Source organism: Notechis scutatus, chromosome 3 (genome assembly GCF_049901735.1).
Source record: "Notechis scutatus isolate UNSWTSFEM ecotype Mainland chromosome 3, rNotScu1.2, whole genome shotgun sequence".
NCBI lineage: Eukaryota > Metazoa > Chordata > Lepidosauria > Squamata > Elapidae > Notechis > Notechis scutatus.
Genome location: NC_142011.1, coordinates 180,564,908 through 180,592,591, shown reverse-complemented (window position 1 = coordinate 180,592,591; position 27,684 = coordinate 180,564,908). Strand labels below are relative to the sequence as shown.

Here is a 27,684-nt window from a genome sequence, read left to right as displayed (position 1 = left end):
AATGATACTCAAAACTTAATTAAGCATAGACACCCACTAGTAAATAATAGAAGCACAGTAAGGCTAAATATTCCTTCCCTTCCTCAAGAGTTAAAATTAGAGGATAGCTTTCTTTATATGTATTTAAAAGGCTCTGGATCAAATTGAAGGCATCTTTGTCACAGAAAACCCAAAGAAATCTACAATAATTATACTCTAAACATTCCATACACTGTTAAGTATTAAACAGGAAATATGAATATACAGTGTATATATGCATATATATATAGCACAACTATAATGACGTGGGAAAATACCCGAACAAAGCTGAATACCATACATGTAAGTACCCGCGAAAACTTAAGAAAACATATATACACACACACATACACACATACACACATACATATACGTGTGTGTGTGTGTGTGTGTGTGTGTGTGTGTGTGTGTGTGAAACCAACAGGAAGCAGAACTATTCCATTAAATATTCTTTGAATTTTCATTCATTATTACCTTTGTTTCCTAGTTGCCTCATTCTAGAAAGAGGCCCAATTAACCTAATTTAGTCATTAGATAGAAATCAGTTTGGCTGTTTAACATATTGCAGTTGTTGCACTAAATGGATATTTTTTTCTGCTGTTCATTAAGGAGGGACCAAGTTTTCCACAGTGTTATCACAATTCTTGGGTGGCAACAAATTTGAACCCCCAAAAGGATCAAATTTGGCACAATGTTGCATAAAATAAAGACAGATTTTAAAATAATTACTGTGACATAATAGAAAATGAGATCCATTTTGACAAAGTATGGAAGGCTATGATGTGGTGACTCGTGTGTCTTTGCTTACTCTCCAGTTGAGGGAGTGTTTCATGGAGTTGTGAATTCTCAAACACTGGAAGTTTTTAAGAAGAGATTGGACAACCATTTTGTCAGAAATGGTATAGGATTTCCTGCCTGAGCAGGAAGACCTCCAAGATCCCTTCCAACTTTGTTATTCTATTCTATTCTCAGAAAAATCAATACGGCAGCCATAATTAATGGTATACCTGTTTGGTATACCTGTTTACTATGTGCATCACATATAGGACACACATTAAAACACCCACAGCTTCAATTGCACCCCTCTGCCACCAGATTCAATATCCTGAGCACACCCACAGAAACCTTTGCTCCAGCTGCTAATTATTCACAAGCATCCCAGTTTAAAGTACTATCTAAACTGATTCTTATTTATCTTTAAGCCACAGGCATCTTGAAAATCTCTTCAAGTGGAGCTTGCCTTTATATGGAAAATCATCTTTGACAGCCCTTTAAATGTATGACTGCCTTTTGTAAAGTAGGATATTTGAAACATCCTAATCACAAGCTTTTGTATTCACCTTACCTTTGTTGTAATATAATAACTGAACATTGCTCAAATCATGCCAGGAGTTATTTCATCTGAATAGATCTAACATGTGGGAACAACAAAATGCTACATTCTAAGACAATTTCTTCCTAATGGCCAAATATGTAAACAGACTGGGTTTGGTTTTTTTTTGGAGGAATAATTTAGTAAAGAACCCTTAATAAATGACAATAGGCACACTAACAATCAATTTAAAATATAGGGATATAGTTGTTAATCTTTGTTCTGTGCCTTTGAGAAATGCATTCAGCAATCCACACAACATTTCTACTTTCTTGTTCCTTCAGTTTAACGTAGGAATAAAAAACTCCAAAATGAAATTGACTGTTAAATGCCAGCACGTTCATTTTTACCTGTACAAAAGGAGAAATATATTTAATTATATATATATTTTAAAAAAACGATAACTGGTTACCTGTAAATCATGTCTTTCTCTCTTCAGAATTCAAAAGAGCTTTAGAAATGGCAGTAAATCTAAATGGATTTTCCTTTTGCTTTGCTCAGTAAAAGCTTGCCTGAGGTTTAACTATATCTGAACATTTGTGGCAATGCTTCAAATAGCTCACAGGATCATCAAAAACAGCAGCATTTACAGAAGGGGCAAGGAGGGCAAAACTGTCAAACGTAGCATTGTGGTATTGCGCTACTTGCTCCAGCCCTTTTTTATATGCATTGTGACATTATACCTGCCCCATAAGGATGGATTTTTTGGCCAGACATTCTGATGCTGCTTTCATCATTCTGATGAAGAATGACAAGTTGTATGCCACTTATCACAAAGGTTAAAAAATACATCTTTTTTATTAGAAGCAGGGAAGTTTGTGAATCTTACAAAGAACAAAGGCCATACCAACCTTTGAGTCGCATATGAGAAAGGCCCTCACTGCAAAAGAGGATGGGTGTGCCAAAAGATATTTAAAGGGTGGGTATTACATTAAAGACATAATGTATTAAAATTAATGAAATGTGTATTATAACTTAGTATTCATTTTATTATATTCATGAAACATGAATTTACACACGATTACAGTGATTTCAATCCCTTCATGTCTCAGTCAATTCTCAGAATTTAAAATAAATTGAAGTCTCTCTGAAGAAAATCAAATAAGCCCAGAGTCGCATTGTAGGGGGAGATGGGCAGCATGATAGATAAGTAGGTAGATAGGTAGCAGGCAGACAGCTAGGTGATAGCAATTTGTTCTATTGGTTACATGGGGAGATACAGAGACACCTTATAATGCATCTTTTCCAACCTACTAATCTAGGAAACCTTTTTTGAAATTCTTTCCTAATCTTAGGTACATCCACAGTACATCTGTCTGTTGGGAGGCCCACAAAACCAAGTATCTCAGAATACATTGAAAAGAAAGAGTTTGGGAAGACAGTGTTTGAAAGGACAATCAAATCTTACCTCAAGCTCAAAAAAAGCATCTTCTAAGGTTTTGTCACCTGTACCACTTCCAACCATTTCAAAACAAGCCTTGTATTCCTGAAAACACAAGCAATCACTAAATATTATGTAAAACATTCACAAATTACTTATTTTTGTTCTTGGTAAAGTGATCTTGGTAAATTGATTCTTCAATGCATAGTTCTACTTCACATGTTTTATAAATTGCAAAGCATGTTCCCTCCCTCCCTCTCTCTTTCTCGCCTTTCTTTAAATACTCCTTCAGAGAAAGATTATGAGGCCAGCACTCAATGACAACCCATTTGTATGCATAAGTTCTTGGATTCAGTTCTAATATCTCTAAAGAGAACTGCTGTTCAGTCACTATAAACAGAATCTAACTAAGTGGATTGCTGGCCTGATTCAGTTTAATGTGTGTACAATGAATCTTTTATGGTACTATCCCAATTTCATGGATTGGGCTCACACATGCTATAACCTATAATATGCTTGGTTTGTTTTGGTTTAATATATTGCATAAATCCAGTCAACATGATGAACAAGCCATGTTTATAGTCAGGGTGTTATGTGATCCCAAATAATTCTGATTTATTCAAGGCATTAAGATGAATAACCTAGCTTAGTGTCAAGTATAACCTTCAGCATTCCTTATTACACATACAGAAGTAGAGAAATACTGCCATGCGAAATAAATTTGTCTTGCACCTATATCTACATCATTTTATTAAATAATGTTGATAATTTATAGTTTTATAAGATCATAAAAGATGGAAAAATAAAGTCTATGGTAAAAACATTTATCTATTCCAGAAAATAGAAATTTCTTTTCTTTGAAGCCATTATACATAAGTGTTCTTATATTATGTTCAAATAACTAGCCCTTATATTCAGCTTCTAAATGTTCAACAACTGGTTAACATAGAGTTTTTATCAGCAGTTATTCCTCCAGAACTACCGTATTTTATGTCTCAAAAAAACAGGAACAGGAAATGGAAATAGCAATCTCCACCACTGGGCAGAGAGCTCCATGCATTTCATTTAATGAAGCAGGTTCAATGTTATCCATTTGCTTTGTTTAGAATCTGGTACACCCAGTATGTAAGATTTTTAAAATTTGCCAACATATATCCTAAAGTGGTATAGATACAATATGTTTTTATCAGGCACAATTTGGAAATTACATACAGCATAGTAATCTGCCACACCCTTCACTTGCTCGTAATCCTCAGTCTTGGCAAGCATATCTAAGCCTTCTGGATACAGTCTGCCACAAGTTGGATACAGTTTCTGTCTGTCTTCTTTACTTAGTTCTGTTCCAAATGAATTAATTGTGATAATAAATGCCCGCCGGTCAGCTTCAAACTGAATAAAGTAAAACATATGACAATTTTACATATTTTTAAAGGATCATTCATAGATGCACAACTGTTACACTTAGTATTAGTAATCCACTGGAATCCTCTCTGTCTTTTGGCAATGTAGATTTTAAAAACTTTTTCCCCCCACCTGGTTAAGCTTTCTTTGTTAATAATATAAAAGTTAAGTAAACACCTTTTCCACCCCACTGGGAACTCATATTATTTCCTAGTAATGTAACATATTGCAAAGGAAGCATTGAAAGAGCACAAATAAAATCAGTTCAGTGCAGAAATATCTAGATTTTTAACCAATGAAATATTTCAAACCTTACTTATTAAAAAGAAATCAGTAGGTTATGTGTACTACAGAAATGAATCACTTTTTATGCAATATTTAATTCTGGCTGTTATGCCAAGGACAGGTGTCTACGGAACTATAAGAGAAAGAAGTGCCAGCAATGGATCACTGATCAATTTCTGTTTTTCTCGGTTTCTCACTGATCAATTTCTGTTTTTCTCGGTTTCTCAGTTTTTCCAATCTTTTTGATTTGAACTTTTGATAAATTTCTTAGTTTTCCATTCAATTTTTTTTGTAAATTCCATTCCATTATGAGTTTAAAACTTCTTTTTAAAAACATAACAATATGTATGCATTTTTACACATTGTTCCAAACAGATGTTATTTGCAATCTTGACTAGTGTTACATGTTTGTATATTTCTTTTTGTAAGCAATTCCCCCTTAATGTAATGCATTCTTGTTTGTTTATTTCATTAATACATTTTTGTCCAACTTCTGTCCAATAAATATACATTAGTGCTGGAGATATAGCAGATCCATTTTCACATGCGAAGAAGAACACAAAAGAAACCATTGATGAAAGTTAAAGTAAATGAATATAGATTGCTGGATAGAAGGTGGAGGGAGATGCACTTATCTTTAATTAAAATAAAGATAGCATATGCATTTTATCATTTTTCTAGCCTTAAATTTCTTCTCAGGGCTGTGTGTGCACATATACTAATCAAAAACATTAAACAAGAGGAAAACCTTCTATGTACCAATTCCAACTGTGCTTTTTACAATTTTGTAAACAACAAACTAAAAGACTCAAGGTCCATCCCACCCCTGATAGGACCTAATGGTAAAGACTGCAACAATAACACCATTAAAGCCAACATCTTTAACACATTCTTCGGCTCAGTATTTGTAAACAGCAATGGATCATACCCAGTATTTCCTAGCCGAACCACAGACAACTACAGTGATCTAATACATATCGATTTTACAGAAGACAATGTTGAAAAAGCACTACACAATCTAAAACCATCTCTATCTATTGGACCGGATGGAATATGTGCCTACTTCTTAAAAAAGCTATCCACTGCCATAGCCGAACCTCTAAGCATAATCTTTGAAAAATCTTTCAGGACCAGCTCCTTGCCTAACCTATGGTCACAAGCCATGTCATCCCCATCTTCAAAAAGGGAGACCCCAGCCTAATTGAAAATTACAGACCAATCTCCTTATGCTGCGTCACCTGTAAAGTCATGGAATCAATTATTAACCAATCCATTATCCTCCACTTAGAGACAAACAACCTACTCTCCAATAAACAATTTGGTTTCAGGAAAAAAAACTATCCTGTAATCTGCAACTCTTACACTGCAAAAACATATGGACTACACAACTCGATCAGGGCAAAGCAATAGACGCAATCTACATAGACTTCTGTAAAGCCTTTGATTCAGTGGTACATGACAAACTACTCCTAAAACTAAAATCTTATGGTATCTCTGGGCAACTGCATAACTGGATAGAAGCATTCCTGTCAAACAGACAACAAATGGTCAAAATTGGGAGTGTCCTATCAAAACTGGTTCTGGTCACCAAGATAGAAAAAAATGCTGAGACCCTAGAAAGAGTATAGAGAAGAGCAACAAAGATAATAAGGGATCTGCAGTCCAAACCATTAATGATTTAGAGAACTAGGTAAGTCTAGTCTAACAAAGAGAAGACTTAGGAGAAATCTGATATAGTCTTCCAATACTTGAGAGGCTGTCACAGAAGAAGACAGAGCCACAGAAGAAGGCAGGGGGCATTACAAAAAGCTATAGATGGAAAAATAATTAAAAGAGAGATTCAACTTAAAACTAAGTAGAAATTTCCTGACAGTGAGAACAGTTAATCAGTGGAGCAGCTTGCCTCTGGAAGTTAGGGATGCTCCATCACTGAAAGTTTCAGGACGAGACTGGGCAGCCATTTGACTGGAATGGTATAGAATAGATTCTCCTGCCATGGGCAGGGAGTTGGACAAGAAGATCTCCAAGGTTCCTTCCAACCTTATCATTATGTTCTAGGATGGCTATGGTGATAGATGAGATTAAAAAAAGAAATATTAAATTTTTCTTACCTCTAAAATAGGACACATTATATCTGCTGTAGTGCCACCTTCTTTTTTGCAGAATGCATAAAAGGCCTCAAGATAGGACTAAAAAAATAGAACAGAAAAACAACACATTTATTTTAAAAACCCTCTTTAAAAGATCACAAATAGGATTCAACTGGAGTTGTTAATTTTGATGCAAGTCCAGGATAATAGGAAAAATATGAAAAATTTATATTATTTACTACAGAATGAAAGTAAGGTTAATGTGTTTCTTCCACCATTAAACTTTTAACTCATAGGTTTTTGTAAAGCAAGACACTGAGGAGAACTGGATGCTTTTCTCTGGTTTGCTTTCTATTTGATTTGACTTGATTGCTATTAGCAATCTTGGATATGATTCTGAGAAGTAAGGCATAGGGATAAGATAATTTCTTCCACATTCATTTGTCAAATTTGCACATTTCTGCCTATCCCCTGGAGACTGTAATTAACAATATGAAAACTAGGAACTCTGTTGAAGCCAGTGCCTGTGCTACAAATTTTGAGAGCATATTTATGTTGTCTCAGAAAATGTACTACAGTAAGTTAAGGAAATACTGTATGTTTGTCTGTGGAGATTCTCAATCATCCAGCTCATGGTTGTCCCAAAAGTGGGTTTTCCCCCCAAAAGGTAATTGGACATTCTTGGTTTTTTTTCTTTGAAAATGTTTTACTTCTTATCCAAAAAGCTTCTTCAGTTCTGAAGAAGCTTCTTGGATGAGAAGTGAAATGTTTTCAAGGAAACAAACAAGAAAGTCCGGTTGCCTTTTGGAAAAAGCATCTTTGGGACTAGAGCATATTTCTTTGCCTATTCCTCTAGCTCACCTGAATGTCATCCCAAACTATATTGCATAAGAGCAATATTAAAATAACAGTTGAATTTGGAAATCTTGGTTTCTACTTAATAACTAGAAATATTGCTGAATAGGTTTCAGCATCAGCTGACAGTGCTTCTTGTAACAGCAACCCTAGAGGGGTAGTCCTATCATTAGATACAGTGATGTCAGGGCATAGGAATGGCAGTCAAATGTTAGAAAACAGAGCTGTATGTAGACAGCTTATCCTCTGATCTTTAAAGCTGTGTCCACTGTGGAAGAATCATTTAGTGTTAAAATAAGAATGTGTAGCCCAGGGTTTTTGAACATTGGCAGCTTTAGGATGTGTGGACTTCAACTCCAGAATTTGTCAGCCATCTAGCCAGTTGAATTAACTTGGATGGAATAGTGAAGAAGTAGGAAGAATTACTTTGTTCTCTGTCATGCAAACCAAAAATTTCTTGGGATGACTTCTGAAACCTCATGCAAAAATATCTGTTAACTAAACTCAGAAGGGCTTAGATGTGAGCAAACCTAAATAGATTAACCCCCAGAAAGTTATTAATGCCTTTTTCATAGTTAGATATGCAATATTTTAATATACAATTATTGTTTGTCTATTGGCAACAGAGAGATTTGAAAGCTTCCATTTAAACATGCCAGAAAAATATGTTATGGAGTACACAGAATACATACTCATTGTGTCTTCTCCACGTGTCCTTTGCACACGAACCTGTCTAAATTCTATATGTTGAATCCTATTCTTGAACAGAATGGCTTTGTGTGTGACAGATAATAACATAAAGTAGAACAGAAGTCACAGAGTATCTTTGAGGGGTTTTTTTGCCACTGCCAGTAATAAATATATTTATCTTATGTGTACTTAATCTTTCATATATATTTATATGATACCAGTGATAAATCTGCCACTAATTTTAGTAGTCTTAATTTGCACAGATTTCTCTACACAACAGAATTCAATAGAATTCAACTGGGGTTTACCTTGTACAGTTTGTTGCGCATGAGTTCAATATTCATTTCATCCAGGTCATTTTCAGATATACAATCTTGAAAAAAGTCAGCTGTAAAGAATAATACTTAAGATATAAATAAAATTTCAAAGAAGTTCATTTATTAAATTTTTAAAACATGTTCAAATGCTAAGCAAAATTTCAAATTATGAAAAAATAGAAGAGAAAAAAGGAAAAGTTATAATCATTATAGAACAATATTAATGTTAAATCCCCAGAAGAATTGTGTCAAAATTAAAATGGTAAATGGTAGCCATAGCTTCCTGGGATGCTTTTCTGAAATACTACCTCATTATGGCTGGTTTTTGTTATTGTTGTTGATGACATTGTTATAAGGAAAGTTTTGTAGTGGCTAGAGTTTGGCAGCACATTGCCAATTCCAGAAACAGGGTCCAAATACAGTTGTCTTTAGTTATTATTATAGAATGGGTTAGGAAAAGTGATAGAAAAGTTTTTGAGTGCTGTGTTTGGTATATCAGATTTGAAATCTTGAAGAACTATCGTTGTTAGAGCACCTCAATTGGCAACATCCAGATGTATGGCCTTTACAGTAATTCTGAAAATTCATATCAATAGGCATGTGAACTGAGACACTGGGAGAAGTGCCTGATTTCGGAAGGGTAGCCTCATTGGAGAAGATTAGTAAATCTGATTCAGTTGAAGGTAGCTTTGGTTCATATGTCACCAAACTCACATAGAAACATATTTAGATTGCAAAAATGTACACACACACCCTTTTTTGCACAGTAAACCAAATTATCACAATGAAGCTATAAGAAATGCTGAAAGTATTAAAAACATGTATGACTGAAGAAGAGGAAAGGAAATACTCAATATTGAGTTTGACTGTCCTATGTAAATAGATCTGTGAAGGCACCCTTTAAATAAAGTTAATTGAGTTCTTATCATCTTAAAATGAATCAATTTCCCAAAGTGATTTCTACATATTGGATGTACCAGAAAATTTTCAGTAAGGATTGTTTACAATACCCTTCCCTGTTGAAAATACAACTCAAGAGTTGAAATATTAACTCATGTGGTTTGGATTCAATTTATTAAGGTTGGATCAATTACTGTCTTATTAAAAGAGCATATATTTATCTTGGCTGTCTCCCTTAAATTTGGGATTCATCATTATTAATATTTTTCATTTTTCAGATATGGTGCTGATGAAAAGAATCATGATATAACATGGAAAGAAGAAATTTACCTGTTCTGCAGCAATGGACTGGTTTAAAATCCCTTGTTTTTTGTTTTATTTTTATTGATAATTTTGACAAAGGGGCAAAAAAGAAGACATTCCTCAATACTGTCATGGTATTTTTGGTTGAAAACATTTTTCCAGACTGTTTTTATTTTTTTCCCTTTACCCCTAATTTTATTTTATTTTATTTTCATTATTATTCATTTTGAGGATATATTGTTAACTTTATTGAATGCATTTTTCTTCTATTAACCAATTTACTATAATAAAAGAAATGCATGGAAAGCAAACATTCATACAAAGGGTATAGCCTGTGATCTACTTAGCTAAAGGATGTGTAAAAACTATTTAATATTTATGCCTTCCCAGTACTAAAACAATGTGTGTGCTGTAATCATGAAGTAAACCAGAGCATAATAAGTTATGTTCATTTTGATGGATCACATTTTTTAAAGGAAGAAGATATAGTAGGAAATGTTCTCTTCCATGGGAACATACTTAGAAATCTATGAAAAGATTGAGTGACGTACCTAATGGTGTGTCCACCAAGATTGCATTGAAGAGCTCTGCAGGGTTTGGAGCAATGCTGACAGCTTCCATTTGCTCGAAGTTGCCCAAAGGGTGGCACTTAAGAACCAATTCATCTATGGGTCTTTGGCGCAATGTACCAGTAATGAGGAGAATCACATTATCAATCATATAACTATACCTAGCATGACAAGATAACATCAGTCAAAGGTTTTATTGCATTCTCTGAAAAATATTTTAAAATCCAAGAATCAGGTTAATGTTAAATCTAATATCTTGGGCTTTGTAGCAGAACGTTAATTTTCCTCTAAGCAGGGATCATATGATAAAATGGAAATAAGAATTTCTTCACAATGCATGCTACATTAAACAAAATGACAATATCATCTAAAAGGAATCTATTTTGCGGAGCCTTGCACATTGAGAGGTGGGAAAAGTCCAACTGTTTTCACATTTCATTATCTGCATGTGGATTTTGTGATCCTCATTCTTTCTCATCTCTCTATCAGCCATTCTGAAACTTATAACCTTCAGATATTTTGGACCACAACTTACCAGTCCTGGTCATAGCAGCTGAGCTGACAGTACTTGGAAAGCAACAGGTCTGGGAAGAAAATGTTACTTTATATTGATAAATAGGAGACACATGCTACTGACTCTTATTAATAAGTCACATAGCAATGTGTTTGAAGACACATCTCTGCCCTTCTTCTCTGGGTGATAAGTCATTTGGGTTAAATATTTAATTTTTCCTCTTAAAGTTTAATTAATACATTTTATAGAGAAGATGTACGCAGACTTTCCTGTTTTTAAGACAAGACAGATTGGTGGCATCAGGGACTTAATATAATATTCTAAGAAATGAAGTATCAATTCAAATCCATTTATTTAATTTCAGTATTATATAATGCTGACTCCCAGACAGATTCTCAGCAGGTTACAGAAATACACATAGCATTTACTCCCAGTAAAGCAGAATACCAAGTCCAAGTTACATTGGCATCCAAGTAAGCAAATATTAAAACGCATAGAATATTTTAATGTGTGCATCCCATTTTTATTATATTAACTCAAAGTGATGAACAAATCCAACACAACTTCCTCTTATTTTCCTCATAACAACCCTGTAAGGTGGGTTGAACTGAGAGAAAGTGACTTGCCCAAGATCACCCTGCTGAATTTTATGGTGAAAGTGGGACTAGAACTCACAGCTTCCAACTTTCTAACCTGGTAATATCCATTCTCCACATTATCTGCCTCTGGGGATAGTACCACCCAAATCTCCAGGATTAGAATATTCTACAGAAATGGAGCATGTACCAAGAAACGCCATGTTGCTTTCTCTTGATTTCTTCCAAGAGGGGCAGGGGTGGATATGGGGAAGAGGTCTGTCTGAATTACAGCTCAAGGCAAATGCATTGGATGGAACAGTTCCATTTAAACCAGGCAGATCTGTAACTACCCATATTCCAAACCATAATGGGCTTTATGCATTAAGAATAACCACTGAACTGTACTGCATGTTATACCAAAGCTGCTTCTGGGTTGTCTTCCAAGGCAATTGCTTATAGAACCTTTTGCAGTAATCAATAGGTTATGTTTCTAATTCAGACTGATAAAACACAGCAATTGGTTCAGGCACAAAATCTTAATAATTGAATAAACAAAGAATCAGTGCTTCAAACAAAAGAAGGAAATATAATATTAGTATGGTGGTGTTCCTATGTCCAATCGTGTTCAACTCTAGGGGCAGTATTCAGCCAAGGAAGCCAGAATGATTAAGATTTCCACGGTCATGTGGCCAGCATGACTGTAAGCCGAGGCAACCAGAATGCTGTTACCTTCTCACCAAAGTGGTACTTGTTTATCTACTTGCATTTGCATGCTTTTGAATTGCTAGGTGGACAGGATCTGGGGAGTTCACCCCATTGCACAGCACTGGGGTCTTAAACCCAGACTTGTAAGCTTTCCAGCAGACAAGCTCAGGGTCTTTAACTGCTGAGCCACTGTGCACTCTACAATAATATTTTAAAGAGTTAAAAGGTAAGTATTTGAATGTATGAGTGAGGTTGGCATAGTGATTAAGGTACCAGGCTAGAAACAAGGAGCCTGTGAGTTCTAGTCCTGCCTTAGGTCAAAAACCAGCTGTTTGACCTTTGACCAGTCAGTCTCTCTCAGCTCTAGGAAGCAGGCAATAGCAAACCACTTCTGAAAAATTTGCCAAGAAAACTACAGGGAGTAGTCCAGACAGTTGCTAGAAGTCAACAAAGGAGAAAAAAAAACATACATATTTACTGCAAATTTTTAAAAAAATCCATTACTAACAAATAGCTTGTCAGCATGTTTTGAGTCTCCACATTAGTTTATTAAATTACCCTATCAAGTAATTTCTATTGTTTTTCTTTGAATGAACATTACTCTTTCCACACAAAACACATATTTTTGGACAGCAGTCATTTATTTCAATGGAGCTTGAATGTAATTAACATGTCCCATTTCTATTTAAATTTATTCAAAATGCATATAATTTGTTCACCACACAACAACAGAAACTATGGGAATCATTTGCTATAAATTTATTTACTTAAAAGTGTGCAAATGTTATAATATGAAATAATATAGAAATATGATGTTTTTCCGTACATATGTGATGGCTTGAGACAGATTTTGCTTTGATAGAATCAGAAGGGAGTTAAAACAGGTTCTAGGTCACTATGTCTTGATAGGCATTCTCAGGAAAGGGAACCCAAAAGATTGGTGGCAACTCAGGAGATAGACTAAGAAGTTATGTTGTTGCCTAAGAGATAATGACAGATGACTCCCAGTCTCCAGTCTAAGTGCATGCTACTCAAAGTCAGTCAGTTATTCTGGCATTTGAGGGGAACAAAAAACTTTCTGTGATGTAGCAATACTGAACACAGCTAACACATAATTGTTCTTTGATGAAAGTCCAAGTTAGCTGCCTAAGGAAAATGTGTTTAGGCTAAAATCAGTCACACTAATTTCAAAGAAAGATCTTTAGAAGAACTTGTAGATCCACCTCTGGATCTGTTAACTAAAATGAATAAATAAGAAAACAATCAGAGGTTTTAGAAGTTTCTTCCCAGTTTGCTATATTTCCCAGAATTATTGTGGGTGCAAAGCTTCATTCCAAACACCACTCATAATAAAAATCTAAGATAAAGGCACCATGATTTGAACTTGGTGGTTGCATCCAGGCAGATTTCTTGGCAATGTTATGAAAATGTCTTTCCTTTGTCTTCTTCAGCAGGGTGGTAGCTTTTATTTATTTTCAATCTATCCAACAGCCCTGCAATTCCTAAATGGTTCTCCATTCAAGTAATTTACCAAGGCTGACTCTCCTTAGTTTCCAGAATGCTAGCATCTCAAAGCAACTTTGACAAATGAACTATGAACAAGGTCTCTTGGCCTAGCATTTGCATCTTTAATTTTTAGATGCAAACTATTAATTAATTAATATACTTTCATTTTCTCCAAGTAGTCAGAGTGGTTACAGCAATGATACAAAACAATGGTAACTAATGGTTCTAAAAATAATATGTGCATAATAATTACATGACATATTAAAACAATTTAACTCAATTTAAAGTGGAACAGCGAGTAGTAAACAATAATCAAATACAACCATCCCTGCTTGGGCCCAAAACATACCAAATACTGTTCTATTTGGTTAGCTAAATGCTATGTTTCCTAATTGGGTTGTCATCTTGTATTATGTAAAAGTGCCATATCAGGTACCCAGAACATTATAGTAATGCAGTGATCAAGTATCCCAAGCATGTCTATTTCAATCCATGGTGCCAATGCCTGGCATGAAAGAGGAGATTTGTTGGCCTTTAGCTCCTTTTGAGTTCTTGTTACAACTGCCAAGGCTAAAGGTAAGGCACCCATGTGAATACTTATAGAACATATAGAAAGACTTGCTCACAATGCTTCCTAACATGCTGTCTATGTGTTTCTCAACCTTAGCAACTTAAGATGGGTGGTCTCCAACTCCCAGAATGCTGGCTGGGGAATTCTGGGAGTTGAAGTCCACTCATCTTAAAATTGCTAAAGTTGAGCAACACTGTCCTAAAGAGCGAGAATAATAGCACCTCGGAGTTATTTTGAATACTCCAAGAGGGTTATTGGATGTCCTTGCATTTGAATTTTCTCACAAACCCTGGGAGCAACATTGGATAAGAACTTTGTGAGAAATTTAAATGAAAATGAGACCCAACCACCTAATACTACTAAGAATGCAAATAATGATCAAGATGGAGGTGATGGGTGGGGGTGGGGGCTGCTGTTGATAACAACAGTGGTCATTCCACTATTCGGGATTGCCTAAATGCTGCTTAACAATGCCAAGTTTTTACAATGATCTGCATTCAACATTCTCTGAACATACAGGCTCCATCTACTTCATACTGATTTTTAAATAACTTTGGAAAAATAGCTTATGCTACGGGGGGGGGGGGGGAATCATTCTAGGGTTTCTTGTTTATATGATACTGGAACATGAAGCCACATGAAGTGATAAGTTTACTTTTGCTGGAAGTTTTCAAACGGAGTCTGGATGTTCATGTCTCAGAGATATTCTAGCAGGTCCTGCACTGAGCAGGATGACTACTAATCTGTTTTCTGTCTCTGTGTTATGAAATTGCAACTAGTTTTTACAAAGAAAGAAAGTTTGAAAGGTGAAAAACTCTCTGCCGTTTTTATGACTCATCTTTCCTACGGAGTGAAATATTGCTGCCATAACAAAAAAAAAATCTAGGAAAAAAAGGTTGCAGTTCTGTTTCTGATTTTAAATAAGGTGACCCAACTTAGTATTAAGATATCCCAAAGACTAGTACATGACAGCAAAGAGATACAGAAGGCTATCTAGCAGTTGTGTGGCAGCATAAAAATGCTGTATTGCTAAATTTGTGTTGATAATGTAAGTCTATGTATTAAACTGGCATATGGATAAAAATAATATTTCTGGATGGAAACATTCTGTATTTTGCTTGGCCATTCCCACAGTGTGAAGCTACCTAGCCAAGAAGACACAGTTTATGAAGTTATTTGACAAACATAACATGGGGATTTTCATAACAAATAATTAAACAACAACAGCATATTTAAGAATATGTATGCATGAGATAGCTAGGGTTTTTTAAAAATAAATTCTAAGATAAAAGTTAAATTTGCCTTGGGTTGAGTTTAACTTCCAATGAATAGATGAACGTATCCATGTTGGTTTCTTGGCAACAGACTGGAGGATTTTGTCATGATCTTTTGCAATGTTTTTTTAGTGTCCTACTCTAATCTACAACACCAGGATTTTCTAGTTGTCTCCCACCCAGATCTTTTCATCTTTTTAACGAAATGTTATACTTTTCATTATTATGAAGATTAAGATTTGAGCTCCTCTTCATAGCTCACTGGTACAATCATTTCAGGAAGTAACTTCACTTACGTAACATAATTTAGAAAAGTTGAAAGTGGTTCAAAGGCGTGATTTCTAAAATACTGAAATTCTGTCAGCAGTTTGAATTTTAGTTTGTCATCAATTGTAGAGACAGTGAGAGGATCAGTTTCATTGGACAAGAAGTTTCCATAATCTGTGGTTTGTAAGTGTAACTTCAGGTCTAAAACAGAATTGAAAAGATAATAACAATAAATTTATTGTTTTCAAAGAAATTAAGTGACAAATCATACTGATTTCCCATCTCAATGACATGTATACATCTGCATACAATATTTATATTATTTTTAAACACTTTTTAGATCAAAGCATCTGAAATCAATAATCATCATGATATACTAAAATACTATAATACCTTATTCAATAACAAATATATTAATTAAAAACAGTGGAAAGGAATATTTCCACATTTTATATTGGAAAGGCCTAGGTGAAGAATATATTTTCAACAGACACTTTAAAGATCATATATTGAACATCACTATTTATTAAAAAATAAATAAATAAAGGTTCTTTGGTCTTAAACCCATTCAGTCTGTTTGCTGGAGTAACCTTACTTTTCTCCTGACTACAGGCATTACAGTTTAAGTACTTGCTACAGGGATTTAATTTTACTCCCTCTGACAATTCAACAGTTTGTTTGAGCATTTTGAAATTAATGTGCCCCAGACATCTATGTAGTAAATGTACACATTCATCATGTGGCTTAACATTGTTATAAACCAAGTTAGCCATCTTCAACAGGTCATCATGTATCACATATAAATTGTTCTCTAAATTAGCAGTAACACTTTTACCCTCTTTCTCTGTTATACAGTTTATACTCCCCTAAAGGTTACTACATAACCAATATTAACTAAAGCCCTTACTGATAACAAATTAAATTTCAGTTTAGGTACATATAACATAGTTAAATGCTCATTTACCCATAAACAATATGCAGTACCTTCACCAGACGCTTTCATCTTCCATCCATTTGCCAATGATACATGTTGCTTACTTGTAGACATCTTTACAAACCTCTCTCTATCTTTAGTAATGCACTGCGATGCTCCACTATCAACAACCCACAAATCATGATTTACAGTTGAATTGCTAGACATAGCTAAACTAACATTCTTCTTAGCCTTCGGGTGATTATCAGTATTCTGTCGTTTGTCCTTCTTACAGAATCTAGCTATATGTCCCCTAGCCCCACAAGAAAAACTTTTCCTAACAATATAGGCAGTTGAACACAAATCCTCTTCTTGTGGTTGTTCCTTCCTCAGTTGGTCCCTATCCAGTCATCTTCTTGCTTCTTCTAACAACCTTCTGGTTATGTCAGTCAATGTCAGTTCATCTTTGGTCAGGACTTCCAGTGAAGATACGTAATCATCATAACTTTCATCCAATGAGGAAAGAATGATGTAAACTTGATGCAGCTCTGAAAATATCAGTTCCTTTTCATGTAGCTCTTGAAAAGTACTTTTCATGAAGTTCAAATGAGCTAACATATCTCCACCTTTCAGAAGAGGTGCTCTAAACAGTTTGCGTGTAAGATGTATGTGTGCACCTACACTGTCACAAATCCTCTTCAAATTCTCCCAACATCTAGCAGCAGACTCTTCTCCATGAATATGGACTAGCTGCTGGTCACTCAGTGTTAGTCCAATTATTGTTCGCTTGTTCGTTGTTCCATTAAAAGTCAGCTAACTTCTTGGCATCAATCCTCTTTATCTGGATCCCAAGCATTTACATCCAGTGGATCTTGAACTGTATTCCATAACCCTTCCCTACGCAGAAGTAAACTGCACTTCATAGACCAGGAAACATAGTTTGTTCCATCCAAGTGGGTTATCAATGATAGACTTGTTGATGGGTCTTGTACCATCTTTACCAGGATAGTAACCCACAATTAAACAGTAAACAGCTGTCTGTATTCACAATTAAACAGTAAACAGCTGACTGTGCATTCACACTAACTCTCAGTTATCTGAGCCTGGTATGGCCTGGGCCCATAACCAGTGTTGAGGTAATTCCCCATTAGGAGAATGAGTGCACACAGGATGACATAGTGAGAGTAATGTTGAATAACACATACACAGCACACAGCTACACTGTACAGTAAAATGTAGGTTTTACTTCCAGTAAACAGTCAAGCAAAGTCCAACAAACAGTCCAAGTCATACATGGTTATAGCAGTCAGTTTTCAGTCCAGGGATAATCCAATTACTAAGTCCAGTATCAAAAACAGTTCAGTAAAAGACTCACATCCAATTCAAGAATAACAATGATCAGCAACAGTCAATAGGGAAATGCAGCAAGGGCAACACGCTCTGGGAAACCAGGTTTCTGGCTCCATCTTATGGCCGTTTGAGGAACCACACTCAATTACAATTTTAGCATTCCCTTAATGAGACAGTATTAAAATGTCTATCCTGGTTTATATATTTCCAACCCAACTGTTAGGTGACTTACATTCCTAACATATTGCAGTAGGCATTTTGAGGTACAGGAGCATTCCAAAGTGTGAATGTTTGTGTTTAGTTTTAATCTCCAATCTGGATACAAATCATACTTTGTTTAGAGATTATAAACCTGGATTTCAGTGGTGGGATTCAAATTTTTTTACTACCAGTTCTGTGGGAATGGCTTGGTGGTGTGGCATGGCTTGGTGGGTGTGCCTTGGTGGGCATGGGAGGGGAAGAACACTGTAAAATCTCCATTCCCTCCCACCTCCTGGGGGAAAGTTACTGCAAAATCCCATTCCCTCCCCACCCCACTAACCTGCTTGACAGCTCCATTCTCCTGTGCAGGGCAACAAAAATAAGACCTAGCCGATCAGCTGGGACTTGGGAGGCACAGAATAGATGGGGGCGGGGCCATTCAGAGGTGATATTTGCCGATTCTCTGAACTACTCAAAATTTCCGCTACCGGTTCTCCAGAACTGGTCAGAACAGCTGAACATCTCTGCTGGATTTGAAATCAAATCTGAAGCTATTTTCTAAATCGCAATTGGTGCAAACAATAGTTTTTGTTTAATTCAAAAGATAAAAGTATAAGTCAGAAATTAGAGAATGTATAACCAAACCAAGATAAATTAATTTATTAGGCATGTTGTTCTCTTAAGAAGCCAAAATCTGAAAGCAGAATGTGCTCTTGGCCCAACATCCTGGTTTACAAAAGCCTGGATCCTAACTAAAGAAAACTAAATAGAAATGTTATTCTTTGAATAAGTCTGCAGAACATATTTGCTATGGCAATCAGAATCTCTCCTCAAAATAAGGCTATCAGATCTAAACTGCCACTAGATGTAGCAATAAGAAAGTCTAACTCAGGCGTCATCTAATGGCTATCTGGAATTATGCAGCTTACATCTGGTATCCCAGTTTAAATATATAAGGGGCAATCATTCTGACTGAGTTTAAGCAATTTAATCATAGTTGACATTGAACTCAATTTCAATTGCAGTTAACTGCAATTTATATACTATCCACTTGTTTACCTTGATTCAACTCCCTTTTGGGATAGCAGCCCTTGCATGCCATCAAATGATCAAGTCCAGATTTCTACACTGTTCCTGGACGTTGGACTACAGGGACTAAATCCTTTAATTGCTCCTAATATTCCAAATTGGAATTATATGGAATTGCATTTGCCCTTAAAGTGCTAACCAATATAAACCCAGATATTAGGTATGGAGTAAGTGCTTTGCTTAATAATTATAGCAACAATAACAACAATAAGAACAGCAATGACAGCAATAACAATAACAGTAACAACAGTAACAACAACAATAACAATAATAACAGTAGTAGTAGTTATTGTTGTTATTTATCACCCAGTCAGCCAGATGTTCAGATTGGGTTTGGCATTTTTGTCTACCTAATGAGTCCTTATCAAGGACCTGGGATAGGCAAATCTGGATGTTTGATGGCATTATTGTTATTGTTACTGTTACTGTTATCGTTACCATTATCGTTATCGTTATATTCATTAACCATGAAACTCAGTCAACTGAGCATTTAAACATGTATCACAAATATCCAGAGTTGGTATTCCACTGGTATAACAACCGTTTTGGTGATCACGCATTTTGTGCGTGCGTTCCGCATTTTAAAAAGCTGTAATATTTACCTTCTACTGCAGTCCCTGTGAATAAAACAGCTGAGGCAAGGCAAACCAATGTGCCATGCAAATCAGTTGTGCTCTAAAAAAAGGAAATAAAGCAGAAGAAAGAGCAGGGTCAGGCAGGTGGGCCCACATGCTCATCACAGGGAACCGGTTCACTGCCAGGTTATCTTCGGAGTAAGGGGTTTGCCTAAACCGGTCTGAACCAGTAGAATCCCATCCCTGCAAATATCACTGACTGGCACTGATGGTTGATACAGGTTGCTGCCAGCATCCTAGGTATTAATGTTGTTATTATTGTTGTTGTTGTTGCTGCTGTTATTATTTTTAGAATTTCACTACTCACTTATTTCCTAAGCAGTAAAATTGTTATAGTAGCTTTTATAGAACTATTTCAAAAAGAAAACTATGAACATCTTGAAGATTTCTTGCAGGGCACATATGAGTGCGAGCTTAATTAATATGTTTCAAAATGTTTAGGCTTCAGGAAAGCAGTAGGCAATAATCATCCTACATGCCTTCTTTTATTTCTATCAATTCCTATATAATTTCTGGAAACTAACTTCTTCAATTCAGTAATTTCCTCTTTCCATTACAATGAGGTTGAAGGCTCCAATTCCTTAGTATCCTTCTCATAATGATGGTTGTTGTTTGGGTTGGGTGAGTTTTTCTAAGAAAAATCAAAACTTTTTGGAAGTTCATTTTAGTAGGGAGAAAGAAAGAGAGAATATGCTAAATAAATAAAAAAAATGTACTAGAATATATCAGAAAAAAGGGGGAGTTGGAGATGTGTGAATAGATTGAGCTACTAGAATGGTGCTGTAAATATCCAGACAGCTGTGAATGACAGCAACACATTTTCTGTATGTCTTTATTGATATCTAGCATCATGCAGTCTTTCAAGGTTAAATCTAGCAGTCACTCTGTTAGGCTAAAGCTTGCCAATATAAACTAATCAGAGTTGTATGCCAAACAAAGGGTTGCAGAATTAAAAACAGTGATCTGTTGGGAAAACATTTTGAAGATTATAGCCTTACCTGTAGTAAAAGGGTGAGATGTGAAATAACCAGAGCCATTGGCCCTGTGTATATGCTCCCTAATTTATTTTCTTTCTTTTCTTTTTTAGATAGAAAAAGTACATAGATGAAACTCTAAATGCAAGATTTACCTGGAGTTAATCACCTCTCAGACTGCCTTGAAGAATTCAGAAAGATCAGGATCCAAAAATAACCTATAATGATCTCAAAACACGAGTGTGTTGTTGTATTCAAGTGACTCTAATTACATTGGAAATTTAAAATATCATAAATATAACATGCATAATTCATCTCTAGTAATTTTAGTCATGCATATAATCACTCAAAATAAATTAGTAGTAATTCCCGCATTTGTGACTTCTTGTTTTAAGTTGTTATAGTTGTATTAATTATTCTGGAATTGCTTTAGGTTCATCTATGGATTACATAGATTCTGTATTCTAGTTTCCTTTGGAAGTATTGAAAGCAGCCCATCAACAGTTTAATATAGTCATATATTAGATATATGTACATATTTCTTGCAGCTTCTCTTCTAAATCTAGCCCTAACTCTGTAAATCTGTTGCAGCTTCAAGACATCCTAAAGTGTAGCCAAAAATTTTAACAGAGCAATGTTTATGCTTTTGAATTAAAAAAATATATAGTCCTAAAATTCTACTTCTGCTTGTTTCAGGTAATGTTTTAATGTGGCTAATGGACCTTGCTACTACTATAATTAAATATTAGACTATAGAAGTACATATCCTCATTATTACAATAACTGCATAACAGCAGCATAATTCTGGTACAACTCATAATGTAACCCAAAAAGATTACTAACTTTTTTCTCAAGGTGATTTCTGCCTGCATCCTAGTTGAGATCTAAAGATCTCATTTAAAGATAATTCCACGTTTCAATTTTGCTAATTTTAGTCACATATCCAACATTCCTTCATCCAAATTAATCTAATGCCAAGATAAATATGTTTTTCTCTCTTTAAGAGAGACAACACTATAATTTTGCATGGCACAAGGTCAGGTTATTCACAGAACCATCTTCGACCCATTACATCAGCCTAGCATCCCACCAAGCAGGTGGGGAAATTATGTTGCAGACCCCATCAATTAAATAACTCCAACTGACGGGGTCCAGGAAGAGGGCCTCCTCTGCCATTGCCTCCACCGTGTGGAATATTCTCTCCCCAGAGGTGAGGTAGGCCCCCGCTCTGTGGGAAGCCCAAAGAAGCATGCAGGTTTCATGCTGGTTAGTCCACTGAAAGCCCTCCTTTGTCTTTTAACTAGTTTTAACCTCTTGCCTACTTTTAAACTTTTATGTATACTGTTACATATTTTAACATTTTATTGTACAGTGTCCAGCATCCCTCTCTGAGAAAGGTGGGCAGTACAGAAATGAGATGATAGATAGATAGATAGATAGATAGATAGATAGATAGATAGATAGATAGATAGATAGATAGACAGACAGACAGACAGACAGACAAATCTACTACGTTCCCGAATGGCTGCCAATGAGAAGGCAATGTAGATAGATAGATGATACCGTATTTGCCGGCGTATAAGACGACTTTTTTGCCCTAAAAAACATGCCTCCAAGTGGGGGGGGTCGTCTTATACGCCGGTAAATACATTGTCACTCGGTGCAAGAGCGACGGGGGCGGAGCTCCGCAACTTGCGAAGCCCCTTCAAGCCCAGCCGAAGTCTCTTCTTCCTCCTCCTCCCTCCCACCCACCCACCCTCCGCCCGGCTCGGGGCACTTGCGGAGGCCAATCTGGAGGTGGGGTGGGGTGGAGCGGGAGGGTCTCTGGCGGGGCCGCTTCGCCCAGCCAGCCCCGAGCCGCGTAATGGCCCGGGGAGTGGGGGGAGAAGGTGGTGGGGGTGGACTGTGGCGCCCTCCTTCTGGGCAGCGGGCGGGGCGGCAATTTGCTCCTCCCACTTCTCCCTCCCTCTTTGAAAGACCGGGAGGGCTGTGCTTGGGGCGGGGGGTGTCCTCAGGAAGTTCCTGATGGGACCCGCTGGGCAGGGCCACCCGGCTCCCGAGCTGCTTTCCAGGGTCCCCTTGGGAAGAAAAGGGTCCGGTGGGCGGTGGAAGAAGGCGAGCGCCCTCCTCCCGCCCCCTGTCCCGTCCCGTCCCTCCTCTTGTCCCCTCCTCCTCCCCGCTTAAGAGAGAAAGATCTGCCTCCCCTGCACCGAGCTTCCACCCGGCGCCGCGTCTCCCGGCCAGCGCGCGCTGCGACTTGGGAACCGGCCAAGCGACTTTAAAACCGAGCGGAGGCCAGAGATAGCGGAATTACCCTCCACACCACACACACACACACACACACACACAGAGAGAGAGAGAGAGAGAGAGAGAGAGAGTTGGCAGCTGTCCATCCCCCACCCTTGGAGTCCCGATGGCACGCACGCGGGGCTGTCACAAAGAAAGGGAGAGGAATTGAGTGCCAGCCTGAGAAAGGCGAAGCTGCCTCTCTAAAGCATTTTGGTGGCTTTGTAAGTTTGGGGGAAAGGGGTTGGGGGTGTCAATCAAGAATTATATCCAGAATACCCCAAGTGTTACAACTTACCGTATTTGCCGGTGTATGAGACGACTTTTTTGCCTTGAAAAGCATGCCTCCAAGTGGGGGGGTCGTCTTATACTGCGAGTATATAACAAAAACTATATTTTGAGTGGAAATGTTGGGGGCTCGTCTTATACGCCCAGTCGTCTTATACGCCGGCAAATACGGTAGATAGATGGATGGATGGATGGATGGATAGATAGATAGATAGACAGACAGACAGACAGACAGACAGACAGACAGATAATTTCCCCAAAGCTACAACAATGAACTTCAACATAACCCAACTCACCTTCCAGGGTTTCACATTGGACTAAGTTAACATAATCAGAAGCTTTCAAGATTCCAGCTTTAAAGCCTCGGACCAGTCCTTCTAGATAACCATGATCCACATTGAAATAAAATTCTGAGTAGCCTGGCATAATGGAAATCTCCCTGCGTGTAGAAACTCCTGAGTTTTGTGTTTCCCTTTAGGAGATGATCCCCAGAAGGAGCTAGAATTGGTTGGGTTCAAAGTGAATTCTTTCTTCCTGCTTCATTGTTTCCAATACAAACTAGCTGTGGTTTTCAGTGCTTACACAACATGAACTTACCAGACAGAACTCTTAATTTTTTCCAAGAACTGGACACTTCCCTGTATAAGGAAAATCTGTGCAAGGGAACAAAGAGTAGAGACAAAGAAAGGAAGCTGTACATTTTTCAAAAGTAGCTTGGTTCTATCTATTTATTTTATTTATTTATTTATTTGATTTGCCAATTGTTTACAAGATAATAAGTATAAATGTATACATAGTTGTGAATACATGAAATGGGTACATATAAGAAAAATAAAAGAATAAGAGAAACAATAGGACAGGGACGGTAGGCACGTTGGTGCGCTTATGCACGCCCCCTACAGGCCTCTTAGGAAAGGGGTGAGGTCAATAGTAGACAGTCTAAGGTTAAAGTTTTTGGGGTTTGGGGAAGAAACTACAGAGTCGGGTAGAGTATTCCAGACATTGACCACTCTATTGCTGAAGTCGTATTTCCTGCAATCAAGTTTGGTGCGGTTTACTTTGAGTTTGTATCTATTGTGTGCTCTTGTGTTGTTATGGTTGAAGCTGAAGTATTCATTGACAGGTAGGACATTGCAATGTATGATTTTGTATATCATGCTTAAGTCAGACCGAAGACGGCGTAATTCAAGGTTTTCAAGTTCTAGAATTTCAAGTCTGGTGGCATAAGGTATTCTACAACGAGTAGAGGAGTGGAGAACTCTTCTTGTGAAATATTTCTGGACTTTCTCAATTGTGCTAATATCAGATACGTAGTGTGGGTTCCAGACTGATGAACTGTATTCGAGTATTGGTCTAGCAAATGTTTTGTATGCTCTGGTTAGTAGTGTGATATTACCAGAGAAAAAGCTACGTAGGATTAGGTTAACAACTCTTAATGCCTTTTTGGCTATGTAGTTGCAGTGGGCTCTAGCACTTAGATCATTAGAGGTGAGTATTCCAAGGTCCTTTACAGAGCTATATAACTAAATCTTGTATACTACTTCTCCTACTTAAACTCTTGTGTCTGTAACTCTTAATAGGTGAAATGGTGCACCATAGGGCAAAACCTTGTCAACAAAGGTACCTCAAATGGGCTAAATTATAAATGCCACGAAGGAAGGAAGAAAAAGAACAAGAAACAAAAAGGAAGGAAGCCCCACACACCCTTCTTAGCCAAGCCACCCTCAAGCACCTTTTCCAACCTGTGCCACTCTCCCTGCGCACTTTCACCTATCTGTGCAGCACCTCTTGTGCATCCCATGCCACTCCCCAAGACTTGCTGCCCCCTTGTGCACGCTCCATGACCTGCACAGCCTTTTTCACTAACTCCCAACATTCCCATGACCTCCTTAACCCAGATGGCATGTCTTATACTCACCCACCTTCGACTGTGTTTCAAAAAGTTAACATATAGCAGAGCCATCACAAACATTCTTTGATTTCATAATTTTAACAATTGATGTAATGTATACTCATAAGCAGATTTCAGATATTTAGTTAAATTTATTTTATTTAAAATTTTTATTTTTTGTTTGAATTAAATTCAAAATGGTCCAAAAATAGGGAGAAAATCTGTCTCGATGACATTAACATCTATTTTACAGAATGTACCAACTCTCACTTTTTGGGATGTTCTTCTTACACTGTGAATCTAGGCAATATTGTATGTAAAGCATGATTATATGGCATAAATGGTTTTTTGAATCCACTTAATCATGTTTTTTTTTACATAAATTGTGGTTAAATCAACTATGAATCTAATGAAAATATGATTTTGGTCTTGTACTATAACTGCAAGATTCTGCACAAACTCTCTCCTTACTCTACAGATCTTGATAGGTCCTAATAAAATTCAGTTAGGGAGTAAAAGAAACTGATCAACATAAGACTTATTCTTTTAATTTTATTTTAATATTGAAAAGACCCATTTTAGATTCCAACCTAGCATGCACGATTAGTTATTTCGATTTGTCCTATGATATAATGAGCATTTATGTTTATGTTGCCATTTGTCCTGCTTGATAAAAATTAGATAACATGTTTTTCATAATGTGTGAACATTAGATTTTTAAAAATGGAATTGTGAAAAGAGGTAATTAAGTTAATAGAAGAGAATATTTGTAACTCGTACTTGAACTGTGAAATCCTTGATGTTCTCCCAGTTTGGTTGTTTTCTTGCAGACATTTAATTACTCATCTAGGTAACATTTCCAGCACTGAAGATTTTACTTAGTTGGATAGTGAAACATCTGCAAAAAAATAACCACACTTAGAGTACATCAACGACCACACAGTAATTTTATTCTCCCCCACACATCCAAATTATTCCTCACTGCAACCATTTTCAAAACAACAACAACTCAAGACCGCTCCTAATGATTCCAATATATACACATATCTCACAAAACATATGTATTCTAATTTGATTGTCACTGTAACACTGATAATTTTTCATCCTGTTAAATCACTACTATAGGATAAACTGAATTTTACTTTCTGCATATGACCAGCAGAGGTCTCCCCAACACCATGACAAAAACCCACAAAACCCTTCAGGTGGAAGTAATGAGGAAGAATTTTAAAATCTGAGTTGTTTCTAGTCAAGAAGCAACTTGCTTTTATTTTCTATATATTTCTGTGTTTCCATATAATGTATTCATTTTTCCCCATCACACTGTTTTTTGTCTGGGGGAAAATGGTGTTGGCAAAGAGCAGGTGACAAAATGATCTCTGAGTAATTGGTACTTCCCACACAAATATATGCGGTTAGAATCAGGAGAAGCAAATGGAAAATGAGGGGTTTTTTTTAAGCATGTGTCCACAGGACCTACTTATTCATCTTAACTGAAAAAATGCTTATATTAATTTCTACTTGAAAGAAAGCAGATTATGAATTGTTCTAAGGAATCAATAAAAAAAATAACTTTCTTGTTATTGAATAAGGTTACACCATGTGTTGCCATAGGCTGCTTTAACATTTTTTTCTTAGCATTTTTTCAGTCAAAATAAGAGAAAGAAGACCTTGCTAAATGAAGATCTTGCTGATTGCAGCAATATTTTTCTAAGCTCTGAAAAACATTAATATGCAAACTCATCCCCTGACATCTAACAGGATAATGAAAATGCTTCAGGCAGTACCTTAAGGAGGTAAAACAGGTGGGTATAATAGCAAAGTATATTAAAATGTGCAGTGGATAATTAAAAAGCATGTTGGGTTGAGATGTTCTGCAGTCTTTCAAAATAGCCGCTGCAATATGAAACTTCTACTTGGGGACTGGCCCACCCTTTCACTTATTTCAAAGGCATACAGCACTGCCAATAAACTATTAGACATGCTGGAGAAAAGAATAGGACAAAGGAAGGAAGGAAGGAAGGAAGGAAGGAAGGAAGGAAGGAAGGAAGGAAGGAAGGAGGGAGGGAGGGAGGGAGGGAGGGAGGGAGGGAGGGAGGGAGGGAGGGAGGGAGGGAGGAAGGAAGGAAGGAAGGAAGGAAGGAAGGAAGGAAGGAAGGAAGGAAGGAAGGAAGGAAGGAAGGAAGGAAAAGAAAGAAACTACAAAAGATTTTGGCTGTTGTATGGAATTCTGGACATTGCTATAAAATTGCAGGACGCCTGTTTGAAGAAAACATTTTTAATACAAGCAATGCAATTAAATAGGTGGCTATTGGATTTCTGCCCCATCACATACAGGTAACCCTCGACTTATAACCATTCATAGTAACTATTTGAAGTTACAATGGCAATGAAAAAAATGACTTACAACTGATCCTTGCACTTGCAACTGTTGTAGCATTATCCTGTGATCAAAATTCAG

At 36.7% G+C, this 27,684-nt stretch overlaps 1 protein-coding gene and 1 long non-coding RNA gene across 3 annotated transcripts in view; one reads left to right on the top strand and one right to left on the bottom strand.

Moving 5' to 3' along the window:
- The window catches only part of LOC148131515 (uncharacterized), a 40,546-nt gene extending 30,519 nt beyond the window's left edge, over positions 1-10,027 (top strand). For both annotated transcript variants that reach the window (XR_015748974.1, XR_015748975.1), the window contains one exon: positions 9,588-10,027. This is a non-coding gene — a long non-coding RNA (uncharacterized LOC148131515). The remainder of the gene's footprint in view (positions 1-9,587) is intronic.
- On the bottom strand, positions 323-23,875 carry ATP6V0D2 (ATPase H+ transporting V0 subunit d2). Its single transcript, XM_026689119.2, has 8 exons — positions 23,629-23,875; positions 15,626-15,797; positions 10,164-10,342; positions 8,401-8,480; positions 6,569-6,646; positions 3,984-4,160; positions 2,799-2,876; positions 323-1,740 (listed from the first exon to the last, which is right to left on the bottom strand). Exons 1-8 carry the CDS (start codon positions 23,756-23,758, stop codon positions 1,579-1,581), a joined length of 1,056 nt encoding a protein of 351 aa, XP_026544904.1. The 5' UTR covers positions 23,759-23,875; the 3' UTR covers positions 323-1,578.
- Between the last annotated feature and the right edge of the window lie 3,809 nt (positions 23,876-27,684).

Excerpts from the sequence above, each read along its gene's own strand:
- ATP6V0D2 (XM_026689119.2), bottom strand. The coding sequence starts at position 23,758 with ATGCCAGGCTACTCAGAATTTTATTTCAATGTGGATCATGGTTATCTA. Across the intron at positions 4,161-6,568 it reads TAATGTGTCCTATTTTAGAG|TTTGAAGCTGACCGGCGGGC; the intron begins GTAAGAAAAATT and ends TACTTTATTCAG. Across the intron at positions 1,741-2,798 it reads ATGCTTTTTTTGAGCTTGAG|GTAAAAATGAACGTGCTGGC; the intron begins GTAAGATTTGAT and ends CCTTTTGTACAG.